The 12,617-nt window shown below is 39.3% G+C and overlaps 1 protein-coding gene across 1 annotated transcript in view; it reads right to left on the minus strand.

The window, feature by feature from the left end:
• The window catches only part of ABCA12 (ATP binding cassette subfamily A member 12), a 186,631-nt gene that overhangs the window by 46,506 nt on the left and 127,508 nt on the right, over positions 1–12,617 (minus strand). The window contains exons 24-29 of the mRNA XM_059927396.1: positions 6,343–6,672; positions 5,163–5,232; positions 4,940–5,074; positions 3,904–4,050; positions 2,805–2,991; positions 782–1,000 (exon numbers count right to left, since the gene is read on the minus strand). Coding sequence (XP_059783379.1) covers positions 782–1,000; positions 2,805–2,991; positions 3,904–4,050; positions 4,940–5,074; positions 5,163–5,232; positions 6,343–6,672 — 1,088 coding nt within the window. The remainder of the gene's footprint in view (positions 1–781; positions 1,001–2,804; positions 2,992–3,903; positions 4,051–4,939; positions 5,075–5,162; positions 5,233–6,342; positions 6,673–12,617) is intronic.

The raw sequence follows: 12,617 nt of genomic DNA on the forward strand, positions 1-12,617 counted from the left end.
GCAGAGTGAATGGGCAAAAAGCAGAAGGAAATAAAATCAAAAGGATTGGAGGCAGGTCAGGAAGTGCCTCAGAGGCCTTGATAAGAACATTCCTGAGTTTCACACTGAGTGTGGTGAGAAGCCATTAGAGGGTTTTGACAGAGGAGTGACCTGGTTTGATCTGCAGTTTAAAAAGGTCACCTTGTCTGCTCTTTGAATAGACTGTACAAGGGAAAGTAGAAGCTGGGAGTCCAGTTAAGACCAGTATGGTAGGGACTTCCTTAGTGGTCCAGTGGTAAAGAATCCGCCTTCCAATGCAGGGGATGTAGGTTCGATCCCTGGTCGGAGAACTAAGATCTCACATGCCGCAGGGCAACTAAGCCCATATGCCACAACTACTGAGCTTGCGTGCCTCAACGAGAGAGCCCGCATGCCGCAAACTACAGAGCCCACATGCCATAACTAGAGAGAGAAAACCTACGTGCCACAACTAGAGAGAAGGCCGTGTGCCACAACTAAGACCCGAGGCAGCCAAGAAAAAAAAAGACCAGTATGGTAGCCAAGGAGATTAGAAACAGAGGATTGGGGGTAATATGGGAGTCAGATGAAGACAGTTAAACAATTCCAGTATAATAACTGGCCAGTGAGGATAATGCCCTTAAATGTATACAATACTAGAAAAGTAGAAAAACTAAAAACAATTGTTTCCTGAGAAACTGTCTCCTACTGGTATTATTACTATAGCTTGACCTCTTTTTGAGAGGAGTTACCCACACATGTTCTCATTGCTGTCATATCTGACCTTTTTACTTCCTCGTGCAGCTCCTTTTTAGTCCAGTGAGGAGCTTTGATGGAGCCGTATAAGAGGAGGTGCTCCTTGGTAGTGAGGTAACTGAACAGGACATCATGTTGCATGCAGACCCCCAGGTTCTTCCTCACAGTGTGGAGATCTGTTTTGATATCTTTTCCATAAACAAAGATGGTACCTGCTGAGGCATCAAACAGCCCAGTCAACAGGGAGCTGGGAATGAAGAAACCATAAATTAGGTGTGAACCAGAACTCTGAGTTAGATTTTAGGACTAAATGTATCTCAGTTGTTAGCAAAAAATGTTACAGTGTATCTTCCCAGGCCAGGTCAAGCTATGAAGTAAAATGGGATTAACTGGGAATAAAAACTAAAATTACTTTTACGCCTCTAATAATTTAGAGTGTGATAGAAACACTATGTGATGATGATGATGATGATAGTGGTGGGGTGATGGTGGTAGTAATGACAGAAATGGTTGCGCTTTTTAACTGCAAATGCACTCCCTCCTTGAGCAAACTCCTGCACTTCCCTGGCATCAGGTAGTACCCATACGCAATTAAGCCTCAAATTTCTGTTTTTCACATGAACTTTGGTCATCTTCAGTCCCTTACTCTACCCTGTGACGAGAATATTCTCACCTACAAACTCCTCACCATATTTCAGATGGTCAGTAAACTGGGGAGTTATTTAATATCCATCTTCTCCACTAAAATGTAAGCTCCAGGAGGTCAGGGAAAGGACTTGTTCTCTCACCACTCTCAGTACCTAACTAGCGTCTTGCACGTAATAGATCTTAAATGACTATTGCAGATTAAATAGGGAATCAATATAATATGTAATTCTTCCCATAAAAACATATTAAAATCAAATAACATATTTCTTTATATATTCTTTATATTCAGAAAACTGAAATGGGGACTTTCTCAGCTAAAATTATAGCCTCTTCAAAATCCTTCTCCATTACTTTTCTTCATTGTCCTCTTATTACCTGTTAGAAATCTTACATTTTAAGCACTGTATTCTTACTAGAAAGCCAACTCTGAATTGAAACAGGTCATATAAATGAGAGTAGCTGCATGTTCACTCATTTCATAACTCTCTCCTTTGTGCCCTTTTATTTACTAAAGATTAATTTGTGTATGTTTTGGCAGTCACTGAGCTTACTCACGATGATAGCAAATAGCATAGCCAACAACAGACGCTTGTTCTCAAGTAAGGCCTAGAGCACCAAGAGCATCATAGAGTGGACTCCAAGCTAAGCCCAGTAGAGCACTGGAGGTGAGTCACAGAAAAAAATTCAAAAGAATGTCACTGTAAAAACATTTGAATCTTCTCCATTGGGATACAGGAAAACGCTAGTTAAGTGAAGAGAGAGAAAGAACAGCCCATGTACCACTTGTGGACTTTTTGATCTATATCTGATAGCTGGTGATTCTTTTCTTTCTTCATGAATCCAGGCAAGGGTTCCCTGCAATAGAGTGGCTGGGGCTGAGTGCGTTTATACCAAGGCTTGTGAACCCAAACTGGTACACGGGCCAGGATAAAAACGCAAAGAAATGAAATAGACTGAATGTATGAAGCAGTAAAGATTGGTGGGGACCAGGGATGAACCAGAAAGTAGACGGCCCCTTTGAGAACAGTCACTAACAAGCCCCAAAACATTGTCTCTACCTAAGCCTGTAGATCCAACGTTGCCAGAACTTCCTATTATCTAAGAGATAGCAGGAATACTTTTTATTGGAGAACTCTCCCATTTTTAAATGCTGGCACTGAAATTAAAAATTTTGAGAGGTACCAGTGTGCCAATATTAGGTAGACCAAATAAACCTATCTGGTGGGTCTGATCTGGACTTTGAGCTCACAATTCGGACCTTTGATTTAGACTCCATTTTACAGGAAACAACTTGAGCTATCTTAACCCATCTGGGAGCTGTAACAACTTTACATTTATGAAAGAAGTGAGGAAATATTAAGTAATACGCTTCCATGACACCTAAGTGTTGAAAAGTAACATACATGGTAGTAGTTTTCCCAGCGCCATTGGGCCCCAGCAATGAAGTAATATGCCCTTCATAAAAGTTCAGACTGAGGTTAGCAACAGCAATTTTTGAGCCATAGTTCTTTGTGACCCCATGCAGGGCAACCCCAACTGTGAGATCTTTAGGTTCAGACTCAGTGTTGGAGGGAAACATGTATTCAGGACCTGGAAAGAAATTAAGAAAAGAGTTGTAAGCTCACAAGGAAGAAAAATGAAGCTAGAGTTAGACTTTTCGTTAATTAAAAATTGAAGACTATAAAAGCACAAGCCTCAAAGTAAAAAATAATTCCAGGAATAAATGATCTATTATAGTCTTCAGCCTTCTCACTTGTTTCAAAAATGAATGAGAGTGTTGGAACCACACTCTAAGGTTTATATTGCCCTTCTCTGTCAGAAAAAGTAGTCTCAGAATATAGCATCATAATAATGAATTCTCCTTTATTCCACAGATCTCAAATACTCAAAACACAATTTTAAGGCTTGGTCCTCCAATTGGACAGGATGATATCCACTTACAGAATAAATGTCTACAGTGACAAGGCTCAGTCAGATCTGTGGTTTATAGACTCGGTTCATTAATTACTCTCTACATTTCCTTCAGGCACCACAAAAGGACCACTTATCTGGGTCATCCTTACTTTATAAAGCTGACACTGATCACCCAATGTCAGTAAAACATGAGCCTTAAACTGTTTGTTCAGTGTTGGTGATGGGTTACGCTAAATTATCCATACTTGTTACTTGGTTACTCCTTATGACTAGTGACAGACGGCTGAGGTGAGGGGTGCAGACTGGGGCCAAGGAACAAAGTTTTTCTCTGTGTGAATCTAACTGGAACACAAAGGGATCTGCAATCTTGGCCTAATTAGCACCATATGCTAACCACCTGAGCTAATGAGCTCAGAAAAAGCCACAATTTAATCTCTCTAAGAGTCCAAACACATATGTGTAGACATATTCATCCATGACTAAAAGGATAATTTTGCCATTTAGAAAAAGATAATTAAAATCACTAGTCATGTAAATTTTATATCACTTCTCTCATAATAATGCATGTTGTTGACCTACTTGTCTTACTGGCAGATGGTCTGGTGTTCTGCATCATGATATTAGTAAACATAAGGCCATTGCTTTTCTCATGCTTCACTTCTGCACATCCCAATCGCTCCTTCCAATAGGAAGGAAGGAATGGAAAATACCATGGAGCTGCCATACCATATGTACCTGTAACAAAAATGTATTAGGAAAAGTAATTATTAATTGATTGTTAACATTAAGCATCAGAAGCTAAATAACAGAGTACTTACTATACAGAGTTCAGGAAGTATTTTCATTTTTTTTGACACTATATAAAACTAAAGTGGTCTCAGTTTCCAAAGTAAAGTAAAAAACATAGCATTTCAAAAAATTCTTTCTTTTTTAAACAGCTTCATTGGGTATAGTTACACACCATAAAATTTAATCATTGTAAGTGTAGAGTGAGATGATTTTTAGTAAATAAAGTTGTGCAACCATAACCACAATCCAAAAATTCCAATAACTCCAAAAATTTCTCCCATGCCCTTTGCAGATAGTCCCTACTTTCAACCCAAGTTAAAGGCAATCACTGACCTGCTTTCTGTCTCTATATTACCTCTCTTTTACAGAAATTTTATATAACTGGAACAGAATAATAGTCTTTTATTCATTTATAGCATCAAAAACCTACAAATATAAATAAGGCTTAATGGAAAAACTCCTGATCATGTTGAAGTTTTAACCACTTGAGACTTAGGAGGGGAATCCCACTAGTCTTGTTCCATTAGAACTGGATAAATTCTCCTTAGAATTAGGAGACTTGATTTTTGCCTTATAATATCTTGTTCTCCCATTTGGAAAGACTGGATTCCGTGCTCCTTAATTCACTCTGTCCTTTAAAGGTACATCAGAGAAAAAAACTCAACAGTGCATTATCTCATCCTGGAAAATTCTGTTTAGTTTTGGGATTTAAGTATTTCTTTTTGGAGATGATATGTGGCAAATAAAAATATTAGAAAATATATATTAGCAGATTTATAATAAATATAATTTATTACCATAAAAAAGCATGTATCTATAGGAAGCATGTTCGTACCTGGGAAAACGTTCCTGACATACCAAGCAATAAGGAAATAAATGAAAGAGTCGACTAGGATTAGACAGCATAGCCAGCCAAACGAAGTGGTGTCATCCTGAACTGGGGAACTGTACATATTTTCCCACTGAAGACCTAAGAAGTGAACACATAGATTTATTCTTCTGTGAGACATATTGCAGGTGTGAAAGATAAAATCCAGCTGTAAAGGAAGTGAACCTACCAATGCCCTGCTCCTCATATCGTGCAATGTACTGACTTGCATAGCTGAAAGCTGTTGGGGACAGCAGGTTCTGTGAAGAAAATCAATGGCAATGATAGTTCTTGTAGATTTCACACATTTCGCCCAGAGGGATCTTAACATACTTAAAACTTTGGGCACTTATATAGATAAAACTGACATTAACTCTCTAAGCATATTTAAAAACACAGAGGTCCCTTACCAAGCATGCTACAATTCTGGAAGAAAAGGAGAGGAAATAGCAGAAAACAAAAGCAGTAAAATTATAACTTAAAAATATTTATCAAAAATCCAAAATATATATTTCTAAACTTATTAAATGTTGCTTAGCAATTTATAAAACCAGTAATAATAGGGTAATGCAATGTTAAGGCTAGTATCAAATGAAATGTTAGGGGCCAGAAGGTGTTTTTACTTCAGAGGTTGACTTCAAGTAATAGAAGTTTTATGCATGAAAATATACTAAAATGTCAACTGAGTACTAATAATGCAACAAATTAAAAATTTAGATGTTGTTTAAACTCAAGGTGGTCAATGTCAAATGAAAGTTATTTATCACTTTCTATTTCCATAAACAGCAAAGTTTTAACATGACTCTCAGTCAATGATGAGCTTTACTTCTGCTTTCCAAATTTCAAAGTCAGTAAACCTAATGCTTTCATTAAAATTCTTAAATTAATTTAGTACTTTAATTGAAAAAGCAGAATTCAAAATTGATTATATGCTCTCAGCGTATTTGTCTTTATGCCTGTATGTTATATTATACGTCATAAAAACCATGAGAATTATTCATTTATGAGAATAATGCCAGTTATAGAGGCTCTAAGATATTTAAGGAATTGGGCCAAAGAGAAGTCAGAATTCTTGATGATCTTCAAAACTTGATGTATTACATTTTAACTGTTCTTTCTTCAGGTACTGTCTCTTAACAGCATCACCTATTATAGTTTTAGAAACCGTGGAGGAAAAGTCTTCTTTTCATGGTCTTACGCTTGTATGGTAGACAATGATGTAACTGACTCTCATTAGGACAGTTACTCATATTTTGCAAACACTGAACTTTTACATTTAGATAAGTGTATTCTCAGTTGGAGAGCCAAAACCACCAAAAAAGGTCCATTCCTTTCACACCCTGGCCATTCAGTTGTGACAGTTGACTCACCATGAATACTTTTACTATGTAGCTCAACTCATTCTCAATTGTAACCAGAACAATAAACGGAAAAAAGGCAATGATGTAGATGAGGCTTCCAATCAGAGCTGCAATGTTGGTGTTGTTGAAGAAGACACTGATAAGGTAGCTCATGGCAAGAACTGAGAAGCTATAGTCCGAAAAATACAGGAACAAAATGAACCCATTTGTTTTAGGAAGAATATTGCCAAACTTGAGTATAATGATGAGGATGATGATGGTAACCAGTAAAAATCCAACACTCTCTATAAGCCAGGCAAAAAAGTGGCTGGAGGAGTTTACACCCATCATCTTCATGTACTGTAAAAAGGAAAAAGTGTTAGCGCCTTCTTAAGCTAATACACACTTAAATAACAATTATTCCTGTATCATTCCAAAATGTCCATGAGACTCTTCATACACATGGAACTAGGCATTTTAATGATTTCTCTAAGTCTAGTATTTGTCCATGCTTGCTATGTGAAATTAATATGACCATTTATTCCAGCCTATCTTAGATTGTATGTTCCCAGAGTGCCTCAATATAATGAATGATTTGGATGGTGAGGTTTGTTTTGTTTATTGACAATTTCATTTTATAACTGGTATCTAAGTGATGTCTCCAGATTAAACTAGTTTAGAATAGACCATCAAAATTTACGGTATACCCTGCAGAATTTTACAACATGAATTTGACATTTGTGCAGGCATGAATATTTCAAGCTGGTGAAAACCCATGGTTTACTTCAAATTCAATGTAGGGACTGAGGTAATAAAACTCCATAATATTTTTACTAAACATGAATGAAAAACACAATCAGTATTCATATTCCCGAGAGAATTAGAATAGACCTGATTCCTAAGAATTTAAAACAAGCAAACTTTGAAGGGGGACTTTCTGCCTTTTGACATAACGTCCCCATCCTTAAAATCCCCAACAGTCTAGGTCAGGTTTGTCATCTTTGTTTTCTAAAAAGATGTCCATGAACCCAAAATGAACTCATGTATCTCAGGTAATCTATACCTCTCTCTCTCTCAGTTGATATTCTTTAATAACCCATTGATATCCCTAGAGACCAAGGCATTCCACCAAGGTAGAAAAACAGACCAGCATGTTTGTGCATTAACTCAAAAGGATTCTGAAAGATCTGAAGTCCCTAAGACCTTGGGTGTCTTGAATTTGGTGACTTGAATTTGTACTTGGTTTCTAGTTTTAACAACTCTTGATTAATGTTAAGCTTATGAATGTAAATTCCATTTAAAAAAAGAACAAAAGAAATGTTCCACTAACAGCTTTATAATCCAGTATTTTTTTGTAAAATCAAGGATTTTCAATGTCCTCCCCCTTTAAACCTAACTTGTCCAGGAAAAAAAAAAAAGGGAATGTGCCAAATCTTTTGCTTTGCAAGCAAAATTGTGAATTTTACTTTTTGCCTTTGCAACTTATTACATTTTGATAACTCTGCTGCTCCAGTTGTTACCATGGAAACAGCTACCTGACTGGCAAGAGTCTAAGCTGTGGGCCTTAAGCTAATCACCACTGTGGAAATCCTGTGACTTTTCCTCTTAACTTTGCCCTTTTCCTCACCCTCTTCTCTCCTACTACTTCTCTCCTCCCAGACCCTGCCACCCTTTGCAGTAAAGACTCAATCTATGTTTCCATAGGAATAAATGTGTGGGTCAAAGTAAAAAAATCAGCATGGAGTGAAGATTCACTATGGAAGGTTTTCTCCATTGCTATGTATCTATCATTGAAAAGAAAACTACATTTTGGTGTGAAAAAGACCTCACAGATCTTATTTTAGCAATTCTTTCCCTGCACCCCACACCATTTGAGAAATTACCGTGTCATGTTTGACACATTACATGTGTCATGTTTGATGACTTCATTTCAGAGATATTCACCAATTTTTTGGTGACTTACCAGTTATTTGTATTTTGACGTTTTTACTGAGTGTAATGCCTATTTGAATATAATTAAATGCTGAGTTATAGAACCCATTTAACTACCCCAAAGCTGATATTCACCACCTAATTTCATGTGACCTACACAAAAAATATTCCCCCCCCTGCCATAGCAATGTAGGTCAGTAGGAGGCAAGTCACTATATTTTACAAGGTGGATATACAATATCAAGGACTCTATCAAGGACATGAAATACAGCTGACTTAATGTATAAATATGTTTTCCTTCCCTGACAATGGATAGCTTCAGTATAAAACATTTATATACCTAGAAAATTCTCCATTCATAGCCTTGTTAAAAAATAATTTAGCAAACCCAAAGACCAGGACTGAAGGTGTTGATCACCGTAATTTTGAAGTTTTCAAGGCTCAAGATCAGATTTCTATTCCTAAGAGTTGGTAAAAGTTGGAGACTGATCATTGCTTTTTATCAAAACAGATCAGGTTAGGTACTTCCAAAAGTGTTTACTACTTAACATTCTAGATCAAACTTCAGTGTTAAACTTCAGGATTTTATGCCACGAGAAGAACAGCTGTTATTCATAAACAGAAAAGGCAATGAGACCATGTAAGTCATCCATAAATTATTCAGATTCACTGCCAACTTCGAGATAATCAACAAGACCAAACTTGCTAATGGAAGGTCACCCACAGAGAACGGCTGGCGTTAGTGTCTCCTCAGGGTGACAGATTCAGGTGTTGGCTTTGTAATCAGAGTCACTTTTCTCAAGCCCCCCAAACCTGCTGGAGCAATTCACCAATATCTGATAACGTGTTACTCAGGAACACCCCTCTGCACAGTGATCAAAGTCTGTTCCAGTTCTTGGCAGAAAATAATGACAAGAAAGAGATTCTGTAAGATTGTGGATAAATGTGTCACATTCAAGAGAAGCTTATGCACAGGGATTGACATTAATGCTGTCAGGAAAAGAAATCATAAATATACATATATTTACTTGACAGCAATGTCTTCATTCAATTCAACAAGAATGTCAAGCACTGGTTAATAAGAAATAATACTTTCTACCTCAAATTTTATATCCTATTATAGATATTTATGTTATTGTTTTTAGTTAAGATATAAAGGATATTGTGATCATTACTTGGAATATTCCAAATTCTCACTAGTAGGATGGATAGTGTGTACTAAGAAGACATAAAAAAGAATAAATTAGGCAGAAGGGGAGAGGCAGCATGACCAAAGGAGGGCCTCTGGGGTGTGGAGTTCTGGAGTTTGGAGGAAAACACATCCCCTTTCTCACAGAGCTGAGGTTGAGGAACAGTTGCCTGGTTGCAGACAGTGAAAAAGAGAACCTGGGCGGGAAGGTCTCCATGTCACTTACTGTGAAAAAAGTAGAGGCATAAAGAGGCTAAACAATTAGTCAAAAATGGAACAGCCAGGAGACCTTCACGATGGCAGAAGAGTAAGACGTGGAGATCACCTTCCTCCCCACAAATACATCAGAAATACATCTACAGATGGAACAATTCCTACAGACCACCTACTGAATGCTGGCAGAAGACCTCAGACCTCCCGAAAGGCAAGAAACTCCCCCACATACCAGGGTAGGGCAAAAGAAAAAAGAAAAAACACACACAAAAGAATAGGGATGGGACCTGCATCTCTGGGAGGGAGCTGTGAAGGAGGAAAATTTTCCACACACTAGGAAGCCCCTTCACTGGCAGAGACTGCGGGTGGCAGAGGGGGGAGCTTCGGAGACACGGAGGAGAGCACAGCAACAGGGGTGCAGAGGGCAAAGCGGAGAGATTCCCGCACAGAGGATCGGTGCCGACCAGCACTCACCAGCCTGAGAGGCCTGTCTGCTCACCCGCAGGGGCGGGCGGGGGCTGGGAGCTGAGGCTCGGGCTTCAGAGGTCAGATCCCAGGGAGAGGACTGGGGTTGGCGGCGTGAACACAGCCTGAAGGGGGCTACTGCGCCACAGCTAGCTGGGAGGGAGTCTGGGAAAAAGTCTGGAACTGCCTAAGAGGCAATAGACCATTGTTTCAGGGTGCATGAGGAGAGCGGATTCAGAGCACCACCTAAACGAGCTCCAGAGACAGGCACGAGCTGCGGTTACCAGCATGACACCAGAGACGGGCACGAGACGCTAAGGCTGCTGCTGCAGCCACCAAGAAGCCTGTGTGCGAGCACAGGTCACTCTCCACACCTCTCGTCCTGGGAGCCTGTGCAGCCCGCCACTGCCAGGGTCCCATGATCCAGGGACAACTTCCCCAGGAGAACGCATGGCACGCCTCAGGCTGTTGCAACGTCACGCCGGCCTCTGCCACCACAGGCTCACCCCATGTTCCGTACCCCTCCCTCCTCCCGGCCTGACTGAGCCAGAGCCCCCTAATCAGCTGCTCCTTTAACGACGTCCTGTCTGGGTGGAAACAGACGCCCTCAGGCAACCTACATGCAGAGCCGGGGCCAAATCCAACGCTGAACCCAAGAAGCCTTGCGAACAAAGAAGAGAAAGGGAAATCTCTCCCAGCAGCCTCGAGGGCAGCGGATTAAATCTCCACAATCAACTTGATGTACCCTGCATCTGTGGAATACCTGAATAGACAACGAATCAGCCCAAAATTGAGGGGGTGGACTTTGGGAGCAATGATATATATATTTATTTCCTTCTTCTCTTTTTGTGAGTGTGTATGTGTATGCTTCTGTGTGTGATGTTGTCTGTATAGCTTTGCTTTTACCATTTGTCCTAGGGTTCCGTTTGTCCGTTTTTTTTTTGTTTGTTTCCTTGTTTTGTTTTTGTTTTTAGTATAGTTTTTAGCACTTGTTATCATTGGTGGATTTGTTTTTTGGTTTGGGTGCTCTCTTCTTTCTTTCTTTTTCTTTCCTTTTTAATTACTTTTTAATTTCTTTTATTTTTAATAATTATTTTTGATTATAATAGCTTTATTTTATTTTACTTTTTTCTTTCTTTCTTTCTTTTTTTCTCCCTTTTCTTCTGAGCCATGTGGCTGACAGGGTCTCGGTGCTCCAGCTGGGTGTCAGGCCTGAGTCTCTGAGGTGGGAGAGCCAAGTTCAGGACATTGGTCCACCAGAGACCTCCCAGCTCCACATAATATCAAACGGTGAAAGCTCTCCCAGAGATCTCCATCTCAATGCTAAGATCCAGTTCCAATCAACGACCAGCAAGCTACAGTGCTGGACACCCTATGCCAAACAACTAGCAAGACAGGAACACAGCCCCGCCCATTAGCAGAGAGGCTGCCTAAAATCATAATAAGGCCACAGACACCCCAAAACACACTACCGGACGCAGACCTGCCCACCAGAAAGACAAGATCTAGCCTCATCCACCAGAACACAGGCGCTAGTCCCCTCTACCAGGAAGCCTACACAACCCACTGAACCAACCTTAGCCAATGGGGGCAGACACCAAAAATAAAGGCAACTACAAACCTGCAGCCTGCGAAAAGGAGATCCCAAACACAGTAAGTTAAGCAAAATGAGAAGACAGAGAAACACACAGCAGATGAAGGAGCAAGGTAAAAACCCACCAGACCAAACAAATGAAGAGGAAATAGGCAGTCTACCTGAAAAAGAATTCAGAATAATGAGAGTAAAGATAATCCAAAATTGTGGAAATAGAATGGAGAAAATACAAGAAATGTTTAACAAGGACCTAGAAGAAATAAAGAGCAAACAAACAATGATGAACAGCACAATAAATGAAATTTAAAATTCTCTAGAAGGAATCAATGCAGAATAACTGAGGCAGAAGAAAAGATAAGTGACCTGGAAGATAAAATAGCGGAAATAACTAGTGCAGAGCAGAATAAAGAAAAAGGAATGAAAAGAATTGAGGACAGTCTCAGAGACCTCTGGGACAACATTAAATGCACTAACATTCGAATTATAGGGGTCCGAGAAGAAGAAGAGAAAAAGAAAGGGACTGATAAAATACTTGAAGAGATTATAGTTGAAAACTTCCCTAATATGGGAAAGGAAATAGTCAATCAAGTCCAGGAAGTGCAGAGAGTCCCATACAGGATAAATCCAAGGAGAAACACTCCAAGACACATATTAATCAAACTATCAAAAGTTAAATACAAAGAAAAAATATTAAAAGCAGCAAGGGAAAAGCGACAAATAACATACAAGGGAATCCCCATAAAGTTAACAGCTGATCTTTCAGCAGAAACTCTGCAAGCCAGAAGGGAGTGGCAGGACATATTTTAAGTGATGAAAGGGAAAAACCTACAACCAAGATTACTCTATCCAGCAGGGATATCATTCAGATTCAACGGAGAAACTAAAAACTTTACAACAAGCAAAAGCTAAGAG

Source organism: Balaenoptera ricei, chromosome 7, assembly GCF_028023285.1.
Source record: "Balaenoptera ricei isolate mBalRic1 chromosome 7, mBalRic1.hap2, whole genome shotgun sequence".
Taxonomy (NCBI): Eukaryota; Metazoa; Chordata; class Mammalia; order Artiodactyla; family Balaenopteridae; genus Balaenoptera; species Balaenoptera ricei.